The 21,190-nt window shown below is 26.6% G+C and overlaps 7 protein-coding genes across 7 annotated transcripts; all 7 read right to left on the bottom strand.

The window, feature by feature from the left end:
- Window positions 1-57: 57 nt before the first annotated feature.
- LOC128951309 (uncharacterized) lies at window positions 58-4,849 on the bottom strand. The gene is made up of 7 exons (XM_054296562.1): window positions 4,803-4,849; window positions 2,992-3,578; window positions 2,880-2,926; window positions 2,731-2,789; window positions 2,431-2,621; window positions 2,027-2,354; window positions 58-1,954 (listed from the first exon to the last, which is right to left on the bottom strand). Exons 2-7 carry the CDS (start codon window positions 3,542-3,544, stop codon window positions 58-60), a joined length of 3,075 nt encoding a protein of 1,024 aa, XP_054152537.1. The 5' UTR covers window positions 3,545-3,578; window positions 4,803-4,849.
- LOC128951298 (ubiquitin-conjugating enzyme E2 D4-like) lies at window positions 4,076-4,584 on the bottom strand. The gene has a single exon (XM_054296551.1). It carries the CDS (start codon window positions 4,511-4,513, stop codon window positions 4,076-4,078), a length of 438 nt encoding a protein of 145 aa, XP_054152526.1. The 5' UTR covers window positions 4,514-4,584.
- Window positions 4,850-5,732: 883 nt separating the features above from the next.
- Window positions 5,733-6,435, bottom strand: LOC128951288 (uncharacterized). The gene is made up of 2 exons (XM_054296540.1): window positions 6,291-6,435; window positions 5,733-6,170 (listed from the first exon to the last, which is right to left on the bottom strand). The coding sequence occupies exon 2, from the start codon at window positions 6,159-6,161 to the stop codon at window positions 5,733-5,735; it is 429 nt and encodes a 142-aa protein (XP_054152515.1). The 5' UTR covers window positions 6,162-6,170; window positions 6,291-6,435.
- Window positions 6,436-6,717: 282 nt separating this feature from the next.
- On the bottom strand, window positions 6,718-7,549 carry LOC128951277 (apolipoprotein D-like). Its single transcript, XM_054296530.1, has 5 exons — window positions 7,523-7,549; window positions 7,301-7,431; window positions 7,124-7,191; window positions 6,927-7,034; window positions 6,718-6,842 (listed from the first exon to the last, which is right to left on the bottom strand). Exons 2-5 carry the CDS (start codon window positions 7,426-7,428, stop codon window positions 6,718-6,720), a joined length of 429 nt encoding a protein of 142 aa, XP_054152505.1. The 5' UTR covers window positions 7,429-7,431; window positions 7,523-7,549.
- A 1,063-nt stretch (window positions 7,550-8,612) lies between these two features.
- LOC128952259 (apolipoprotein D-like) lies at window positions 8,613-10,175 on the bottom strand. Its single transcript, XM_054297620.1, has 5 exons — window positions 9,629-10,175; window positions 9,411-9,541; window positions 9,170-9,252; window positions 8,949-9,056; window positions 8,613-8,824 (listed from the first exon to the last, which is right to left on the bottom strand). Exons 1-5 carry the CDS (start codon window positions 9,755-9,757, stop codon window positions 8,664-8,666), a joined length of 612 nt encoding a protein of 203 aa, XP_054153595.1. The 5' UTR covers window positions 9,758-10,175; the 3' UTR covers window positions 8,613-8,663.
- On the bottom strand, window positions 9,872-12,740 carry LOC128951267 (uncharacterized). The gene is made up of 2 exons (XM_054296520.1): window positions 11,097-12,740; window positions 9,872-9,885 (listed from the first exon to the last, which is right to left on the bottom strand). Exons 1-2 carry the CDS (start codon window positions 12,655-12,657, stop codon window positions 9,872-9,874), a joined length of 1,575 nt encoding a protein of 524 aa, XP_054152495.1. The 5' UTR covers window positions 12,658-12,740.
- A 2,840-nt stretch (window positions 12,741-15,580) lies between these two features.
- Window positions 15,581-17,552, bottom strand: LOC128951256 (uncharacterized). The gene is made up of 3 exons (XM_054296509.1): window positions 16,543-17,552; window positions 15,791-16,370; window positions 15,581-15,598 (listed from the first exon to the last, which is right to left on the bottom strand). Exons 1-3 carry the CDS (start codon window positions 17,550-17,552, stop codon window positions 15,581-15,583), a joined length of 1,608 nt encoding a protein of 535 aa, XP_054152484.1.
- Window positions 17,553-21,190: the final 3,638 nt, after the last annotated feature.

Genomic DNA, 21,190 nt, shown 5'->3' with positions numbered 1-21,190 from the left:
TTTAAATTGATATATTAAATAATTAGCACTTAATTTCTAATAAAAATAATTATAATATTATTGAATAATAGTATTGATATTTCTTTTGAAATAAACCAATATATAAGCCTTAGACTGAAGTTGTCGTTCATTAGAGATTTGATTTACATAATTATCATTGAATTCATACCACTTTTTGTTGATATGATTTTTAGCGTAAGCCGTATAGTGTCCACTATATGAACTGCCCGTATAGTTTGAAATGGCCAACAAATCATAGACATGTTGAGGACCGTTAGCTTTGTTATATCCGACAACATGACTAGTAAAATCCAATTCCATAGGAAACTGACAGTCCGGTTGACTATTATATCTATAATAACTGCCTCTTTGTTGACTAATACTGGTCCTGACCTGCAATAGTAGTACATTAGGCGCATGGAGTACTTGGTTTTGTTCGGTGGGGTTGACATCAATGTTACAATTGGGACAGTTTTGTTGATCATCCATACGTTGAACTGCTAGATAACTATTGATACAATCTTCAAGTTTGATATTTTTATCAAAGTTTATCTCATCTAATCCGTGATATGTTTCGTCAATAATATTATAGTATTGACATATGAGTTCACTTAACTTATTGATTATTATATTATTGCCAATTGTACGGTTGGGATCAAAACTACCGGCGCGTATATTCATAAACTTAAATTTATGTTTCGGGCACATCCCTAATAGCCTTTGACCTTCCGGTGCCAAACATTTCATGAATTGGACAATAAATGCATTGACAACGCATTCACCGGTATACTCATTTATATCTAACAACAATGGTATACCAAATAGTTGACTATCGCTTTGAAGTGAGACAAACAAATGATTGACAAATGAGGGATCAAATTGATAAACAAAAAGATCACCACTAAGACAATTGACATTTATAATATCATTTGTGTCATATATTTTGTCGACAATATGATCGATGATATTAACAACAATAAGATTATTGACATTCAAGACTAGCGATGTCGTGTCTGAATAACTTTTTGTTAGCGTTTTAATCAGTTGACTAACCAGTATTTTATTTCTGGGTACCGGTAATCGCAATACGTAAGTATCACATCTGAAAGTATCACTACCAGTGCTATTGATAACGAGAGACACATCAAGAAATGTCAAGTCCTGATCGTTCAGTTGCGGCAAATTCATGACAACAAACGGATTGTAGACTTCATTCAATCGGTGACCGCATCGGCTGCAGCTAAATGTCAACAATTGAAGTCCGTGAAAGTTGTCTGATATGAATGTCTGATTATTATGAAGATATTCATCAAATGTTTTATAATCAGTACTACTGTTGTTATCAATGCCTGACATCCGTAATAATTCTTCATGAAATGTGTCTAACAGTGATCTCAAAAACTCGGAACAGTCTTGTTGTCCGCAGCCGGCAAATGTCGGTAAAACTTTGGCCACTTTAGCGCGAAACTCGTTGGGCGAAAAACAATCAGTTTGTTGAGACCACATGCGCTCAATTAGCTCACTGAACAGTTTCAACAGTGACTTTGGTGTCGATATTATTTCGCAATTCTTGAAATTTCTGCAAAACTCGACCATCGATGGTATGTTTGACAGACACTGGAGAGCACTGTTCATATAACAAGTGTTGCCTAAGTTTCCCAAACCACAGATACCGGACTCATAGGTTTTCTTACTTTTTAAATACTGATTATAAACACTTGTATTGTCACTACTTTTATCAATACTAACTAAAGATTTATCAATTCTGTTGTTATTATTGTTCTTCTTCTTGTTCTTCTTCTTATTATTTTTCTTTTTCTTTTGTTGTGGTTTTTTGTCATTTGTTTGTTCAGTATTTGTTGTTGTCTTTGTATTCTTCATATCAGATTTATCTGTTATCTCGACATTACCACTATTATTGGATATTTTCTTAGGATTGATGGCATCATTAAATCTATAATTTTAAGTGCAATATAACACAGAAATCAATTTAGTTCCTAAATATATAGTAATATAGTAGTCATACATTTCACTATACAATTGACGTTTCGGTGCATTTGAATCTGAAGACAAACAACCGCTTGAACGTGAAGATTGACCACTAGATCCAGGTGTTGGACTAATTGGACGTAAAGACTGGCCACTGGGTCGCAGTGTTGCAACAGATTTCCGTTCGACACAAACTTTCTTAGGGTTTCGGTAGTCGTCGTCGTCATCGTCATCATCACTACTCGAGTCATCGGAAAACTCTTTATCATCACTGGAAGCGACTGCAGCTGCTGCTGATGTTGATGGACAACATTGTGGCATTAAATTGCCCGACAACTGTCCATCAATTGCATCCTGTTTCTCGTCTAATGAAATTTAAAAAAACAAACATTTTAAAAATATTTTTATGTCTGAATATAATTATCATTAATAAATAAATACTTGATTTATTAATCACTCGTTTTCGGGTATTACTCATATCTTGTTTAGTGTATGATTGAGATCGGGATTCGGGTTCAGGTGTGGGTTGAAGTTCTTGGTGTTGTTGTTGTTGACTATAGTCTCTTAAACTTTTTTTATTACTATTCCAACAAACACATGAATAAAACCAATGAGCTATAATGCAAACTAGCCTATAGTAGTATGAGTTATATTATATGATAGTTAAAATTAGTTTATTATTTAATTTTTTTTTTAAATACATATATTTATATTTTAATCACTTTTGTTTAGTTAACTAACCATTTGATACGATTCCACCAATTATTGAAAGTGTTTCTATTTTTTTCACTTGAATTAGTCTTAAATCGGTTAAAATTTAACAATAATTTAATATAAATTAATAGATAATAGAATTTTTAGTAATTTTTTAGTATTTTAATAACACTAACCTCGGTCATATTAATTTGTATTTGTGATGTATTAGTCAAATTATTTTCTAAATAATTTTTTAAAAAATTAATTAAAAATTATCAGTTCAACAGATAATAATAATAATAATACCATTAATGTTTAGATTAGCCATGAAATCGTTGAGACCAGTAATAGCCGACAAACAGTACTTTTCATATTCAGTGCAAAAATAAACTAAATTCTCAAATGATAGCCGTTTTATACCACAAGAAAAGCCTAATTCACGGATGTCTAACAAATCGTCATAAATTATGGACAACTGACCCGAAATGTCTAATTCTAATGCTTTAATAATTTGCAATAATGTTTGATCGCCGGTAATGACCACTAATTCTGTTTTCCTATCGCTTAGCGCTTTAGTTAAATAAGAGTTAAAGAAGACGTATTTGTCGTAGTTGTCGCTCACCAACAGTTGATCCCAATTGTGTTTGTTGTCGTTGTTATAGATGTCAACACCAGATCTGTCCGGCAATGACCAGCTGACCAAATGTTTGAGCCGAAGTCGGCGCTCAGTTACACAAACTTTGATCAATAACTCTCGTATAACACTAACACTGTCGGTGGGATGGCTTGTATTGGGGGGAGGACACGACTCCCGGTCCCAGTAAATGGTTATATGAGTTAGTGCTGCTGTTGCTGTCATACGATATTATATTTCAAATTTCAATTGCATTACACTATTAATAATATTAAATTAGAAAAAATATGTGATGTTAAACATGTTTACAAATAGAGTATATAATAATGAAATAATAATAAAAGTTGAAAAAAATATTTTTTTAAATATGATATACTATTTCATAAACATACAAAAATTATTTTAATATTTAAATTACAATCCTATGACTAATAATATTATTGCTCATCAAATAACAACTAAAAAAACAAATATCATTTTAAAAATACATTTCATTTTATTTAAATTACCAAATAATTCAATAGTTAAGTCACATAAGAAATTGAAACATTAAATATGATATCAACAACAAAAAAAAGTAATTAAAACACACAAAACATTTTATTTAAGTAAAGTCTAGACAGAAAAAAAATGTTTCATTAATACAGTATTAAAACGATATTATACTGTCAAATATATACTAAAATATTATTTTTTTCAATTTAATTAATTATCATATATTAATAATAATTAATTTAAACAGTTTTTGTCAATTATTTAGTTAAAACATTTTTTTTGGGCATAAGTTTGTGTCCATCGGACGGCTTCGTCGCGATACTGTTGGTCAGTAAGATTGCCGCCGTAGTAGGCGTTATTGCGGTCGGGCTGAGCCAACAGATTGCTGACTGCCTTCATAACGGTCAACATGTTATCGGTTGGCCGCCAATCGGACACCAATGATATACAAATAAAGCCATTGCGGGCTATATTGGCGTGAAATATAGATGTTATGAACTTTAATTTCGGGCCGCGGGCCGGATAGTCGCCAGTGAATTGCATTTCTAGCTCAAACTGGCCGCCTTCGTATGGACTGTCCTCGGGACCGACCAGATAGGCTTTCCATACAAGCGGGTCATTGGTCGGGGCAACGGTGCCGAAAGGCACGGGATGTGCCATTAGATCAGTGTATTCGCGTTGCAATGATTTTAATGCCATTGATTTTTTGTTTATTAAATAGTACAGTAAATAAATATATCCTAAACAGTTATAATCTGACTAAACTTGCAAAATGTATGCGTGTTTTTTAATTTGATATCATATTTGTATACAGTATTAAAAAAACAAATAGAGAAAAAATAGACTTAAATTACTTAAAGATATTTAAAAAAAAATTTAGTGTTAAATGCTGAGACATACAGTAAGTAAGTTACTGTATATTTTAAAACTATAGTAATATCATTAATAGCTATTAAATAGTGGTTAAAAAAATGTTTTAAAAACTTACCATTAACTCAATTGAATTAATTATTGTCAATATAAAGAAAAAACTATATTTTGAAATTATAATTATTTGTTAGTTAAATTGTTTGTCTCAAAAAAAAAAAAGTTTTCCAATACTTTTTTTTAAATCTAAAACTTATAGACTATAAGTGCAATTAAAATGTGACATTAAGTTTCACTACCAAAAATAAAAATTAATAAATTAAAGTCATATGATACAGTATTAGTTTTTAAAAAAAATTAAGCAAACATTATTATTTCTATTGTATTTCAATATAATTTCCTATTTAAAGTGCAATACTATAATTAGACAGTATTATTAAATGTCGGCAAACATCAAAAGCGGTGACAATACTGTCTGTCCATAAGTATTACTGTTTTTAAATATTTTTTGTCAATAGATCAGTCAAAATCATTAAACTTTAGTGACTAATATTTTATACAAATAAATTATATTATAATATTTAAATTTATAATAAACTATTAATGATTGCATTAATTGATTGCAATAAATTGATTATTTTGGATACAATTTTATTTAATTAAAATCAAATATGTTTTTATTTATGTTGCTATTTTAAAAACTTATTCAACTTTATAATCATATAAATTTATTAATAAATTATAGTAAACATTTGTAATTATTAAACATTTATTAATTAATTTTTTTGTAAATATTATTTATACAGTAGTTTTTAAATAAAACTTTTCATATTATTGTACTGTAGATATAAAAATACTAAATGATTTATATTGAAAATTATTAGAAAGTAAAAGTTTATTATTATTATTATTACAATATTAATATTAAAAAAATACAAATCAATAGCATTTCAAGATTTTAATTATGTTAAATATAATGTATGATTAATATGAGATTATTAAAACAAAACAAAAAATTAGAAAAAAAACATTAATTAATTAAATACTAAAATTATTTTTTAGCATATTGTTGTGTCCAACTTCGGGCCTCCGAGTTGTACTGTTGGTCAGTTAGGCCCCGTCCGTTGTACGCGCTGTCGCGATTAGGTGTGGCCAACAACATGAACAATGCATGCAAAATAGTGACCACTGTGTCGGTCGGCCTCCACTCGGACAACAGTGTCGTACATATGTATCCACTGTTCTGAATGTTTGCGTGAAATATCTGAGTTTTGAACCGTATGTTCGGCACTCGTATCGGATATTCGGCCGAAAACAAGAGGTCAATCTCGAAGACCCCGCCCTCATAGGGACTGCCTTCGGGTCCATTCAGGTATGCCTTCCAATAGAGTGGATTATCTGTGGACTCTATCCGACCGAAAGGCACCGGTTGTGCCATTAGTTGCCGATATTCAGTCGCCAAACGCTTTACAGCAGACATCAGATTTAACTATCAAATACCGGGTATTTTTTAAATATTAATTTTATTAACAAATAAAATAATATCAAAAACTATATTTAGACTATTAGTATTTCATATTAAATTTAAAAGCATATATAAATTACTTACTTATTAATTGTTTTTGTTTATGATTAAGATTAACCCTTAACTAAGATATGCAATAATTAAATAGTGAATTGATTTTTTAATTAAATTGAAAATTTATTTTTTATTATAACGTAAAAACTGCATATCATATGTACAGTACTTTTATAGTATTACTGTATAGAAATATACTGTACATAAAACATACAAAAGTTTATATTATAATACTGTTTATAAATTTAGTGTTGTTTTGAAAACTTTAATATTTAAAACTCTAATGTATAGTCAGTAGTGTCATCGCGTAAAGTAATATAAAAACAATTTAATAAAATTATATATTTAATATAAACCGTGTATTTTATATGTATTAGCAAATAATCATAATTATTTTATATAAATATAGAAAACATTATATATATAAAATAATCATATTTTTAAAAATCATTATAAATTAATCACAATTTCGGTGACTGGTGTCCGACATAAGAAATCTGTCAAAACCGGTCAGCCTTTCCTTTAATTTGTCGATATATTGCTGATCCAGTTGTGGGGTACGACTCATAATACGCGGATCCTCTTATAGTTTAGTCGATTAAAATAATAATATTAAAAATTTAAATATTTTTTGACAAAATTAACAAATAATAAAACAATATTTACCAAAATTTATGTTTAGCACCGGTAGACTATAACATGAATAAATGAGTGAATAGTTATCATAATCGGTGTCCAATATCCATAACATTTGGCGACCATTGATACCGTTTACTGGAAAATTAATAATTATAATAATATATATAAATAAAGTCATATTAAATAATTATAGCATATATATATATATACTATATATACAGTACATGTCCATTTAGATGGTATGTTATCATCTGGTATACCCAATCCATTGGATGAACGCTGATAATTTACACTTAATTAAATTAAATATATATAATATAAATTAAATTTTATAATTGTAAAATAGTGTAATAGTTTGCATATATTTATTATTATTATTAGTAGTATCTAAAACATCATACAGCTTATAGACACCAGCTATGTCTACATTGACGGTGCCGTTAGAGTTGGGCGAAAATGTTGTGGTCAAACATTTTTGGCCGACCTCTCGTAGATTAACATGTTTTGATATTTCATACCATTTGCCCATAAACTAAATTTATAGGTATAATAACAACAAAAAAATAATTAAAAATCAATTTATTGCAAAAAAATATGTTTTATAATTTTGCATATTTGTTTACCCGTTCAATGTCAAAATTGGGAACAGTATCTAAATCGGGACAGGCAGCTTGCACCACAATGTCTAATAATATGCTATAATATACAGCACAGGTAAAATATTTAACTAATTTTAACATATTTTTTGTTTAAAAAATTAATATAATCAAATATTTTACTCGAAAAAAAAACTTTTGTACTTAAATTTTATTTCAAAAACTATTGTCTCATAAATATTATATAACAATAAAAGTAATTTGCAGTCAATTGTTTAATTCATTGAAAACTATAAAAAAATACATTAATGTATTTATATATTTTTTCCTTAATAGATAATACATATGTACCCAAAATTATAGTACATTTGCACTTTTCAAATCATTTTTAATTTATTTATTATTCATTAATGTTATTATTTTAAGTAGTATCAATAAATTAATCATTAAAATGTTATTTTCAAATAATAAACAAATAAAAATAATTATTTAACATATATTGTATAATAATAAATTTATCATATTTTAAATATATTAATTAATATCAAGTTTAATTGATTTAATCAATTGAAATTTTCTAAATTTATTTTTTATTTATAATAATAAGAATAATAGTTTTATCATTTATAAAATGATTATTTTATGATTTTTATAAAATAAACTATTAATATATTTTTACTATTTATTTAGTTATATTAATTTTCATATTATTGTACTGAGAATAGCCATCAATGAAAATATATAATAAGTACAGTAATTTTAAAATAATTGATAAACAAACAGGAAATATATATACAATTTATAAAATGTTAATTGATTTATTAATTATATAGCGATGACATTGTATTGAAAAATAAAATAATTAACATTGATGAAAAATATCTATTAATAATTTTTTTTATTAATTTTTATAATTCCATCTTGTTTACTTATTAATATTAAAAAAAATAATAATTATTTCATTTATCATAATAAAAATTTATTAAATTAAAAATTACTATAACAACAATATATATATTCTGTATTTATAAATAATAATCAAAAATCCATATAAATTATGTTATAATTGTAATTCATTTTAATATTAACAATAATAATAACAACAACAACATTATATTAATTATTATTTAAAAAAAAATATTGATAATAACACCCAAAAAAAATCAATTTAAGGTTCATTTTGATCGGTATTAGAAGTTTTGGGACAATTACTTTGATCGGTACTATATAACAAATAACTGGGACTATTAATTGAATTCAATCGCTCCCTTAATAGCTCAACAATTTGTGGGTTTAGGTTTGGTTTGCGGCTCAATATCCATGCATTTTCTAAAAATTAAACCAAGAAAAAAAACACAAAATATAATAAATTATTTTTATATATTATAAAAAAATTTAGCTATAAAACTAAATAGATTATAATTTATATATATCAATATTTTTATATATATACCTATATTAAAGGGTACAAAAGGTGGATTAATACACGAATAGGCCAATGCATAGTTTGAGTAATCGGTTTCAAGTATCCATAGCTTAGATCTACTGGTGTAATAGGGAACTGTAGGAAAAATTAAATATCAAACTATTAATTAATATAATATTTCTAAACATTTATAAACAATTTAAACATTTACAATTATCAAAAAATAAAAATAAAATACATTGGCTTACATGGCTTAAATTCGACAGTTAATTTAGCTGGATCAGTATAGTTTGATATAGCCAGTCCAGTTATACTTACTGGATAATCAATGCTATTAAAAATTAATTGAATTAATCATATTAATAAAAATTTGTATAAATTAAATTATTTTCAATAAAAAAATATTTAAACTAAATAATGATTATAATAATAATAAATTACTTATAATGTCATAAAATAATAAATAAATAAATAATTAAATATATATACAGTTTATAGACACCGGCATTTTTGACACTTAAGGTGCCATTAGAGTTAGCCATTAGTGTTTGGGTCACACATTTTAGTCCGGTTTCCCATAACATCGGATATTTCATGATTTCATACCACTTTCCCATATACTAAAACAAAAATTAAAATTAAGTTATTGTTATTACATAGATATTGAGTTGAAACTTATTGAGTTTATAGAAACACTTTATAAATACCCGATTGACGTCAAAGTTGTCCACAGTTTTGACTTCTGGACAGTCACTGACCACTAACGATACCGACAACGACAACAATATAACCGTTGTGTACCAATTGGTCATAATTTTTGATAATTGTTTTGCCATAATTTATAATAATAATAACACTTTTACAGAAAATAAAAACTTTATTAAACTTTTATGGCTATTAAAACAAAAAGTACTTATTTAACAATTTTTTTTTGTTTTTTTTGCAAACTTTCACTTTTCTAACACTAATGGACAAATCAAATATACAAAACTCAAACACACATTAATAAACTATGTTAAGTAAATAGTATTTAAATATTCAATACAATACAATACAATCACTTAAATTAGCGTTAAATAGCTAATAAATTACTTGCAATAGTCATCCGTCAACATTTGTTGTGTTTAAATACAGTGCAAAATAAATCAATACCTGTCCCCCACCTAACTAACTAACTAACCAACCGTCCCATTAAAGGACATACAAATAGTTATTATAATAAAATTATAATTCTGTGATTTCAATGTAATAAAGGATATGTAAAGTACATTAGATAATAGTAGTAGTATTCATATATATTTATATAAGTATAATAAAAATCTGATAATCAATATAATTAATTGAGTTATTGACTAAAAAAAATTAGATATATTATACTACACAGTGGTATACTTTTATCAAACAGTAGTCCACAGTCGTAGACAGTCATCAACAGTAGGACTGTCCTTGATTTCAATGATTATAAAAATTATAAATGCATATTCATGCACAAACACAGTATACAGTATATTATTTTTTATTTATTAAGTAATAATTTATATTTAGGTATTCATTGGGTATTTAATTTTAAAAATCTTATAAATTGATTACATTACTTTATAAACAAAAAAAGAAGTTTGAAAAAGTAAAAAAAAATGGGTAAATATATTGATGAATCATTAGAAAAAACTAGTCTATTATGTAACTTAACTATAGTGCAAAATAATTTAACTAAAACAAAATGATTCTAGATAATACAACTATAATTATATATTGCAAAATAAAATAAATATTTTATATTATTAATTTTTTAGTGACTAATATTGTATTATAATAATAGATTTAAGTTTCATTTGAAACAATTTTATAGAAATATTATATTTTTTTAACTCATAAAATTTGCATGCAATCAATATTTATACTGAAATTATAATTATATAAACGACACTTAATAAATATAGTAAATAAATAAATACTAATTATTATTTTTGAAAAAATATTGTTTAAATAAATAAATAATTATATTATGAATAATAATTTTCAACTAGTCGTGTAATTATTATATTTATTAATTTTTTTATACATTTATCATTAATGTTTTAAGTCATCAAAAAATAAACAATTAAACAAATTAGATTGACTAATTAATTAATTAGTTAATTATTATCAATCTCAGCTATTACAATTTATAATGATCACAAATTTTTTCAATATTTTTGCCCGATATTTTCAATTGACATAATTGTTTGATCATGTCACAATTAGCTTGCATGGTCAATTTACTAGCTGAATTATCATCACGTTGCTGTACTAATTGATTATATTGATCCGATCTGATTTTATAAAATTTAACTAGATCATTATCATAATCATCGTCATCATCGTTATCATCATTATCAATAAGATTGGTACTACTGTGCTGATCAATACATTGGCCAATATATTCATCATAAGGATTGACAAAATTATTATTATTATTACCAACAACAAACCAGCACAATTTAACTAAACAGTCAACCAATTGAGCATACTCAGTTTCCAATTCTAGATTATCATGATCAATTTGTTTTAATTGTGGTTCATCACTTGAAGCATCATTATCATAGTGTTTTTGGTGATCATTATGTTTTTGATTGGACACTTTAGCTTTACTACTACTACTACTACTAGTTTTATTGTTGTTATTTTTGTTGCTAGATGATTTTTTCACTTTGAACATACTCCTGAATAACTTTCTAAACGAGCATGATACATTTTCATCCAGGTCATCAAATTTAACTAAACTATTATCCTCCCTGTACTTCAAGTCAGTCATACTTTTCGATTTAATAATAATAGTTTTGTGTGTATTATCCAAAATGAGCTGGTCAATTTTTTCAATTTCACCCATCAAATCGATCATAATTTTTTCAATAATATTTGTTTGACGTTTCTGTTTGAGACGTTTGACATCCAGCTGCCTATTGTTGGCCATACCGTCGCTCAGATACCGGAGCCAATTGCGACACTCCGTACCGGACATTTTCCATCCGTGTCCATAATCGGCAACTTCTTTATCGCTAAATTTTATACCATTTCTCAAGGCTAGCAAAAAATTAAACGAATCGTTGTCCACACAGTACATGTTGTCCCGACCGGTAGGTATGTCCACACCACCGGTTGGTTCCTGTTTGAGCTCATTGAGCAACTCTTTCAGTAAAACCATAGTATTTTTCGGCCGATAACAAGTCGATCGTGAATTTGTAAACAGGAATACCACATGAGCGCCGGCATCGCTGGGCAACAGTGCTAACAATTGGCGTATACAGTACTCAAACGATGCGGTCAGTCGTGTCATATCAGGTTTCAATAGTATGCAAATACTGTGCAATACATCGTATTGTTCAATAAACTCTAGGATGTGCTCAAAATTTTCCTGATCTCTATCCACACCGCGTGTATCACCAATACCTGGAGTGTCTATCAATCTAATTGATTGATTGTCATAATCAATGGTATATTCGCGGCACTGTTGGGTTACGGTTTGTCCCTCGTGTTCGTAGCATTCGTTAGGGTCACACCCATAACTAACATCAATTAGGTTGTAATCGGCATCACTGACCTTAAATTGTGTCGCTATCAAACATAACGGTTCTCCCGATTTGGCCGCATCTAGTGTGTCGTACTGTATATAGTTGGCCAATGCGTTGATGAACGTAGACTTACCGATACCTGTTTCACCCAATAGTAAAACATTGATTGTTGTTTGTGATGACATAATATTTTTATTATTGTTGTAGCAATAATTGTTGGCAATTAATATAAAATCAATATCATTGTGTATGTGTATGTGTGTGAAAAGCAAATAAATTTCAAATAATTATTTCACACATATTTATATATTATAATTATAATATATAATTTTTGTTATATCAATATATATATACCTTATATGTATTACATATACACGTTCACAATGCAATATAATTAACGGAAAAATTACTATAGTAATTTTCCGATTAGATTACTAATACTAGAAAAATGTTTAATTTTATTTATTGATAAATTATCATTTAGTAATATTTATACATGATTAACATATATCAATATTAAAAAAACAATATATCATAGCTTTAGGATTTACTAAAGTTAAGTTAAGTTAAGTAAAGTTAATACCAAAGTATTGTACTGTATATAACTTTAAGTAAATTAATGTTGTTTTTTAAAAAATTAAATATAATTAATTTATAAATTACAATATAAATCAAGAATTCTCACAAACATAATATTTATATATAATATGTAGAAATCGTAATATTGTATAATATTTATTTTATTTTAATTTATTTATTCAATATAACACATATATTAAATATTTAACCGTTTGAATGCTTTTAAATCAAAAAGTAAATAACTCACCTTTGATTTTATTGATAAATATAAATGTTTCATAAGAGTGAGAAATAAATAAATAGAGAGTGAGTGAGAGAGAGAGAGAGAGAGAGAGAGAGAGAGAGAGAGAGAGAGAGAGAATTTGTATGATTTTAGTAAATAATTTTAAATATCTAAACTAATATAAAGGCGGGAACTGTATCATTGGTTAATATGTAATGTTTAATAAAACAAATACTTAATGCCTTATATACAGTATTATATATATATATAGCTTTTAATTAACTATCAAACACAACATATACAATACATACAGTATATATAGTATTTCTATGTGATAATACATTTATTGCATTTTTAAACACACATTGAACTCAACGTAAATAATTATTATTACCTATACTTTTAGTTAAACAGAATATATGATATAATACTTAATTAAATCAATGATATGGTAGTCATGTAAATGTAATAATGATAATACATAAACATTTTTATTCAACTGAAAAAATATTGTATTAAATAAATAACATTCAAGGCTATAATAAATAAAACTAAAATAGACTATTATTAATATATGTTTTTATTTAATAAATAAACTAAATATCGTTATATTTAAGTTAGTTTTTTATAAATGATATAATTACTCAAAAAATAAGTTAATTTTTAAAAATATTATATATATTAATAAAAAAATAGCACAAAAAAAGTTTATTAAAGTTTTGATAATTTGTGACAAAATTTATTTTTCTAAACATTGATTGAAAAGTTTTCAAAAATTTATATTTATTTCATTTGATTTGTTTTATATTATTTATAATGTCTGATACAATATACCAGAAGTCGTCATTTGATCGGTTCGGTGACGATCTCTGCGAAGTCATAGTCGGATATCTGTCACTGGAGGACACCTTTCGCTACGAGTGTGTTAGTCGACAGTTCAGACGTTGTGTTTACCAACAACAACGGGAACTGTCGCTAAGTCATCGATTGATGACCAAAATTAAGAGAAATCTGAACGACTGGAATATAATGGGACAGAAAATGATTGAATTATCGCTACTGAAGCACATACTGGACAAGTGTCCGGCTATTAACAGACTGTTTGTTCAGACACTGGAAAGTCAGAGACGGGATAACTATGTGAATATGATTAACACAATCATCGATAATGTCGATCGGTTAACACAATTGGAGATTTATTTTCAAGTGGACCAAGAAGTTGATGACGAAAATAATAACAACGACAACAACAATAATGACAACACTATTGCTAATAATAGTGACCAACAATTGTTTGACCGGTTTTTTGCAAAGTTTGGCCCGAAATTGCAGAAAATTGGTTTCAATAAACACAGTTCACTGGCCGCCAGACACCTGCAGTTGTGTCCGAACCTACAGGAAGTAAACCTAATGCGTGTGGAAAACACGTCGATTACCGATATGTTTGTATCGGTCGACAGTTTATGGTTTGAAAAATTACAAAAAATTCAGTTCAACTACAATGATATACGAGAGCCGGACGTTATGTTGACAGCATTTACCACAAAATACGCCGATAGGCTGACATCGGTGTCCATTTACGTCAAAGGTATCCATCAAAACGGCACAAAACTATTGTTGACCGCATTATCACAGTTACGACGTTTGCGGTCACTGACTATTAAGTTTGATTATAACATTACTATGGATTATACAATTGGCAATCAATTGCAACAAATTGGCGACAATTGTCCTGATTTACAGTCGCTTGAGATCAAACTCAGTGTAGCAGAAATATGGCAAAGTTGGCAAAACTATGAGGCGCTCCGGTATTACAGACAACTGCGCCGACTGGACATACGTTTTGATTATAAACAACAACTGAGTCTAAATATACCAAACAAATTGCAGTTTACATCAAAATCGTTGGATACGTGTCCACTGTTGACACACCTGACGATTAGTGGTCGCAAAGTTACTGATCTGTTCTTTAATAAAATCGGTGAAACACTGCCTCGACTTCGCTATCTAAACCTGTCGGACACTTACATAACAGAGTCATCGTTTCAGGCCATTAGCCAACTGTCCCGATTGCGAACACTACGGCTAAAAGTGTCCAAATCATATCCGATCGATGCCATCGTAAGTTTGGTCAAAATATGTCCAAAAATTAGATTAATAGACATGTTTTCACTTAACTTTCACGTCGTTATCGATAATTTAATGATCAATGAAATCAAATCGGATCCCAATTCGCATCTATTGAGTGAATATTTGCGCAAAAATAGTGATAAAATTAGTTATTTATCGCGAGTTAGAAAACCTATTTAATATCTCATATATATCTTATATATATATATATATAAATCTTAATTCATTAATAATAAATATTTTCAATTAATTTTTACAATTATAAATTTTTGTATATAATATCTGTAGTAATTGAAATTATTTATTATATCCAAAAAAATACAACAATATAATGTAATAATTTATTTTTTTATTAGTTAACTTTGTCCGAAAAAAATAAATAAAGCATTTTTTCCGTTGACTTCCCGGACAACCGTTGACCGACTGGACTTGTGGTCGTGTTTGGTCATACTCTGTCGATGTAGATGTTTGATTTCGTTGCCAGTTTCCTGTAGATAGTACAGTCCCCTTATCTCCCTGTCCACACTTTCCAATGTAAATCTATCGGCACAATCGTTGGTCGACATTTTAATATGATAGCCCAGCAATTGTTTTTGTTCATTGTATTGTTTAAGTATATCGTACATTGTGGCAATTGCTGTACGCTTATCATCATCATCATTAGCACCGGTATCATCATAATCGGACAATCGTAGCTTATCTATTTGTTGCCGGACGTACTCCTCAAACGTATCGCTATAGCTAGTAATGGCATTATGGTTGAGAAATGCTTCAAATATTGTAATTGATTTCAATATTTTAGCATGCTCGTTTTTGTTTTGTTCAATCTTGATGTCGTACTCGCGCACCAGTAGTTTACGATCTTTTTGGTCGCATTTTATACGAAATACCCGATCCATAATCTCTTTGACACTATTGAATTTGCTCCTAAATAGCCGGGAAACTGGTTTCAAAACTAATTGTTTCCTAAAAAAAATCAATTTTTTAAAAATGTTATAATTTAAAAAAAAAGTTAGCACAAAGTTAGTTAATTATCTATTAAGTAGTAGTAATAATAATATAAGAAAATAATAATAATATAAGAAAATAGTTTTACTAAACCGATAAATATATATTTTTTTTGTGTTAGTTTGCATACCAATAACCCATACGTATATTTTCGTGATTCAACTTATCAATATCACCTTGATAGTTTTTTATTTCCACCTGTGTCAATTCTAGTACACATAAATTGTGTTTAATAATATTGATAATCTGAAACAATGGCTTAACCAGTGCTACAATCAGTCTACGAGTTTCATTGATGGACAGTGTATTCTGTATGGGATGTGGTGTCAGTCCCTGATTACCAGTGCGTCCATTGTATAGATAGTTGAACAGTCGTAGACACTCTTTTACCGAGTTGTCCCAACTGGTAGTGTTGACTATAACGTCCTGTTCCTCAAAGTTGATACCCTGTTTGACGGCACACAAGTACTTGAATGGCTCGTTGTCCACACAATACATGGTATGTTTGTCAAGTGTTAAGCAAACATCGGGCGATTGACTTTCAATAGTGGCCAACATTCTCGACAACAATGCTCGCGTAGTACCCGGTTTATAACCGGTGGCCCGGGTATTGCTGAACAGGAATACCATGTTTTTAGAGGCATCCTTTTGCAGATGTCGTAACAGTTCACGAAAACAGTACTCAAAACCAGGGGTCAGCCGTTCCTGATTGGGTCGCATCAGTATACAGATCAGGTGCAGGACATCGTACTGTGCAATGAATCGCAATATACAATCTAAATTGTCTTTGTCCTGATCGAGACCACGGGTGTCGCCTACACCGGGCGTATCGATCAAACGTATTGTATGACAATCATGAGTGAAACAGTAGGTCACACATCCACGTGTAACTGATTCGCCCTCAACATTGCACGACTCGTTTTCATCTACCTGTCCATAGGTTATCAGTGTTTGATTGTAATCGGCATCCGATATGAGAAACTGTGTGGGTATGAGACACACCGGATCTCCATTGACTGCCTGTTCCAGTGTATCGTACGACAGATAATTGGCAAATATGTTGATAAATGTCGACTTTCCTACACCTGTCTCACCTAATAATAAAATGTTGATATAATTGGTTTGTTGTTCAGATGACATAATATCATATGTTTAGAAAAATGTTATGTAATTTTTAAAAAAATTAAAAACACTAATTTCATTAAGTTTAAAAATTGAATTTATTACATTATTTAATAGATTATAAATTAAAATAACTCATATCATTAAATAGTTTTATAATTATTGAATTAGCAAATAATTTACAATAACAACAACAAAAATAAAAGTTACATATCTGTATATTACATATTTATTTTATAATAATTTGAAACAACAATATTTTGTATGTTTTGATGTAACCAATTAATTAACTAATAATACAAGTACTGTAACTATACTTATGATATAACTTTATATTTAATAGTGAAACAAATTGTTTATACAGTATGTAATAAATTAAACCTGTACTAAAAGATAATAATATTAAATTATATGAAACAGTATTATATAAATTATTTAGTATATATATATATATATATTATGTATTAAAATTTTATCATTAATAACAATAGCAACAAATTTGATAATATTGACACAATATACTAATAATAAAATAATATATTTTCAAATTACATTTATTATAATAAAATTTGTGTCTATCAGTGTGTCTGTGAATGGTAGTAATTTCAACCCAACCCCCAATCGGTATATATATCCACTAATCTAGTCTATGTCGACATAGGTATGTATTAAAAAATATATCTATAAATATTATTTTACTGTAATTATTACAATATTTATATAATAATCAAAAATAGAAATAATTTATTGAAATAATTATATAGATATAAATATAGATATTATAATTAAATTATATTTTATATATGTGTTTTCCCATAGATTCAAATGTATTTTATAAATATTTTAATTAATAAATCATATAAAGTATAAATACCGTTTTAATATAAAAATTATAAAACTTATTTATCGAAAAAAATAATGATATTTATTTATAATAAACAAAAAATTACTGTATATTTCATAAATATCAATAAAAATATATATATTAAAAGTCAATTATCTAATCAATTAAATAGTATTCTAGTATATTTATATACTTTTTTTATTAAGTGATTCAAAACTAAACCAACTGTCCAATTCAATATAATCTTTTAGATATAATAATAATAATACACAAAAATAACAAAAAATACAATGTGTATAAAATTATGATTAAATTTTTTTGTATAAATTATAAGGTATTTTGTTTGTATTTCTCCGATTAATTAAGTCAACAAAATGACTTAAAATTATTTTTAAAAAAAATTAATAACCAAAATAATCAACCAATAAGTTGACAGCAAACATAAAATTGGCAGTAATTCCAATAGCATACTGTAAAAAATAATTATAAATTATAAATAATATGTATATATTAATTAAAGTATAATAATAAGTATATATAATGTACACTAAAATTTACAAAAAAAAATAAAAATAAGAAATATTAATATACAGTAAATACTGTAAATAATATTGATTAAATTTAAATTTTATAATATAAATATAAATACTATATTATATTATACATTACCTGATAAAAATGTAGACTCGTTAGTGCAAACAAATCGTAACAATACATACCAATTGTGGGACCAGAGAGTCGTTCAATAAAATCGATTAACTAACAAAATAAAATAATTATTTATTTATAGCAACTTTTTTATGAATAATTATTAGTTTTTTTTTAAAGAAAACCTTAAATTTATTAATTATTTTCATCGATTGTTTGGACGCAACAATTGAGTTAATATTTTTATACGGCATATGTGCAGCACATGATAGCGATGCACTCGTATGGGTAACCAAATAGATAAGGATTATCCCAAATATGCCGACCATTAGATTTGCTAATCGAAAATATATGTTACCATTGCCATAGAAATAGACATAATTTAAGACAACTAAAATAATTGTTGTTATAAAATGATTGATTGCTAATAGATATGATATAAATTTATTACATTCAACAACATTTATGGTTAGATAATTGTGTCGATGAATTAATTTGACAATAATATCATGATAAATTTTACAATTTGACCATGATACATTATTACATAACTGTTTGAATTCTAGTTTTAAATAATAAACTATAAAAAATGTTAGCCCATAGCCGAATACAATGGATGAACTTATATGTATTGACCAAATTGCTAATATAATACACCATATAATTAATGTATGTATAGAGTAATTGTAATCATTTTTAATATAAGCAATCAATGCATAAATACAATTTGCTAATATAAATATTATCGGACAACTAATGTTCATCAATTTCAATACAATAAACTCAATGATCCAGGATATTAATTTTAATTTAGTTATATTTTTCTTACTTAATTGATGGCTATTTTTGTCATTAATTTTTAAACTAATTATTTGATATATTTGATCAAATAGTGATAAATGATCACCTTTAAAAAAAATTATTTTAAACATTATAGATTTAAAAATTAAATTTTTTAAATAAATATTTAAAAAAAAAATATAATATTTAAATTAATACAAACCAATTATAAATGCCGTACGTATTACTGATCCGTTTAGTGATATTAAAAATAAAATAATATTTTGTAGCGTACGGTCACCGCTACTATAATAAGTGTCACCAATCAGTGTCCATACATACGGACTTTTAGCCAATACTGCAGACATCCATCGTATTGTACATAACCAACAAAATAGACAAACATATAGCGATTTGATTGGTTTTCTATTCAAATAACTGGGTATTAAATAACTATTTTGTATAAATTGTTTAAAATTACAAAAATACATTTGTGTTAATCGTAAAAAATATTTGATAAACTGAATTTAGTAATTATAAAATTACAAATACAGATGTATTAATATGAATATAACAGTAAAAAATAGAATAATTTGAATTTTTTAATACTAATCTAAATCTAATTTAAAAATACTAACAATAGTACATAAATAGATACCAAATAATAGTATATAAATGTGTGATTATCTTAATAAAAATTATAGATTAATAATTTAGTAACTATATTTTCTAAATAAAAAATTAATTAAATTAATACTGTATATATAATTATAAAATTTATTTAAATAATATTATTAGATAAAATAATATTAATTTTAATAGTTTGATCAAAATAAACAAATACATTATAGCAGTAAATAAAATACTAACTAGACTTCGGAAATAAAAAGGACAACAATAAATTTTATACAGAAAATTGGGTTTTAATTTATTAGATTTTATAATTAATATCAAAAAATTTTTTTAAAAAATGTTAACTACAATTCTAGGTATATTATTTAATGTTAATCTATAGCTAACATCTATTATAATATTAAATACAGTGTGCGGCACATTGTTGTCCTTTTTTTTATTTCCCAGGTCTAATAATAACTTGAATTTTTACAAAAAATAAAAAGTATTTACTATAGTCTAGGAAATTAATTATTATTATAAAGTAAATCTATATAAATATATTGTATGACAATAGACTATTTATATTTTATAACTAAACATTCATATTATACTTATAGACGATTTTTGTCATTATTATATAATATTATATATATATATGTCAAATTATTATAATAAAACATTAAATAAATTATAGTAATTTATCATTAATACATACATGTATAATTATAATTTATTGAATGTTTAAAAAATAAAACATATATTCAATATA

Source organism: Oppia nitens, unplaced genomic scaffold (assembly GCF_028296485.1).
Source record: "Oppia nitens isolate AA-2021 unplaced genomic scaffold, nextdenovo-longstitch-racon4-pilon3 scaffold11_pilon_pilon_pilon, whole genome shotgun sequence".
Lineage (NCBI taxonomy): Eukaryota > Metazoa > Arthropoda > Arachnida > Sarcoptiformes > Oppiidae > Oppia > Oppia nitens.
The sequence above is the reverse complement of the archived record's forward strand: the minus strand, read 5'-3'. Positions and strand labels throughout refer to the sequence as shown.

Bases quoted from the DNA above. Each gene is read 5' to 3' on its own strand.
- LOC128951277 (XM_054296530.1), bottom strand. From the start codon at position 7,428: ATGGGCAAATGGTATGAAATATCAAAACATGTTAATCTACGAGAGGTC. The intron at 7,035-7,123 runs GTACTGTATATA...TTAATTTTCCAG, and splicing joins CATACCATCTAAATGGACAT to TAAACGGTATCAATGGTCGC. The intron at 6,843-6,926 runs GTAAATATTGTT...CTAAACTATAAG, and splicing joins GGTGCTAAACATAAATTTTG to AGGATCCGCGTATTATGAGT.
- LOC128951298 (XM_054296551.1), bottom strand. From the start codon at position 4,513: ATGGCATTAAAATCATTGCAACGCGAATACACTGATCTAATGGCACAT.
- LOC128951288 (XM_054296540.1), bottom strand. From the start codon at position 6,161: ATGTCTGCTGTAAAGCGTTTGGCGACTGAATATCGGCAACTAATGGCA.
- LOC128952259 (XM_054297620.1), bottom strand. From the start codon at position 9,757: ATGGCAAAACAATTATCAAAAATTATGACCAATTGGTACACAACGGTT. The intron at 9,253-9,410 runs GTATATATATTT...AATTTTTAATAG, and splicing joins AATGCCGGTGTCTATAAACT to CATTGATTATCCAGTAAGTA. The intron at 8,825-8,948 runs GTATATATATAA...TTTAATTTTTAG, and splicing joins TTTTGTACCCTTTAATATAG to AAAATGCATGGATATTGAGC.
- LOC128951256 (XM_054296509.1), bottom strand. From the start codon at position 17,552: ATGTCATCTGAACAACAAACCAATTATATCAACATTTTATTATTAGGT. The intron at 16,371-16,542 runs GTATGCAAACTA...GATTTTTTTTAG, and splicing joins AATATACGTATGGGTTATTG to GAAACAATTAGTTTTGAAAC.
- LOC128951309 (XM_054296562.1), bottom strand. From the start codon at position 3,544: ATGACAGCAACAGCAGCACTAACTCATATAACCATTTACTGGGACCGG. The intron at 2,927-2,991 runs GTATTATTATTA...AAAATTATTTAG, and splicing joins GGCTAATCTAAACATTAATG to AAAATAATTTGACTAATACA. The intron at 2,622-2,730 runs GTTAGTTAACTA...ATACTACTATAG, and splicing joins TGGTGGAATCGTATCAAATG to GCTAGTTTGCATTATAGCTC.
- LOC128951267 (XM_054296520.1), bottom strand. From the start codon at position 12,657: ATGTCATCACAAACAACAATCAATGTTTTACTATTGGGTGAAACAGGT.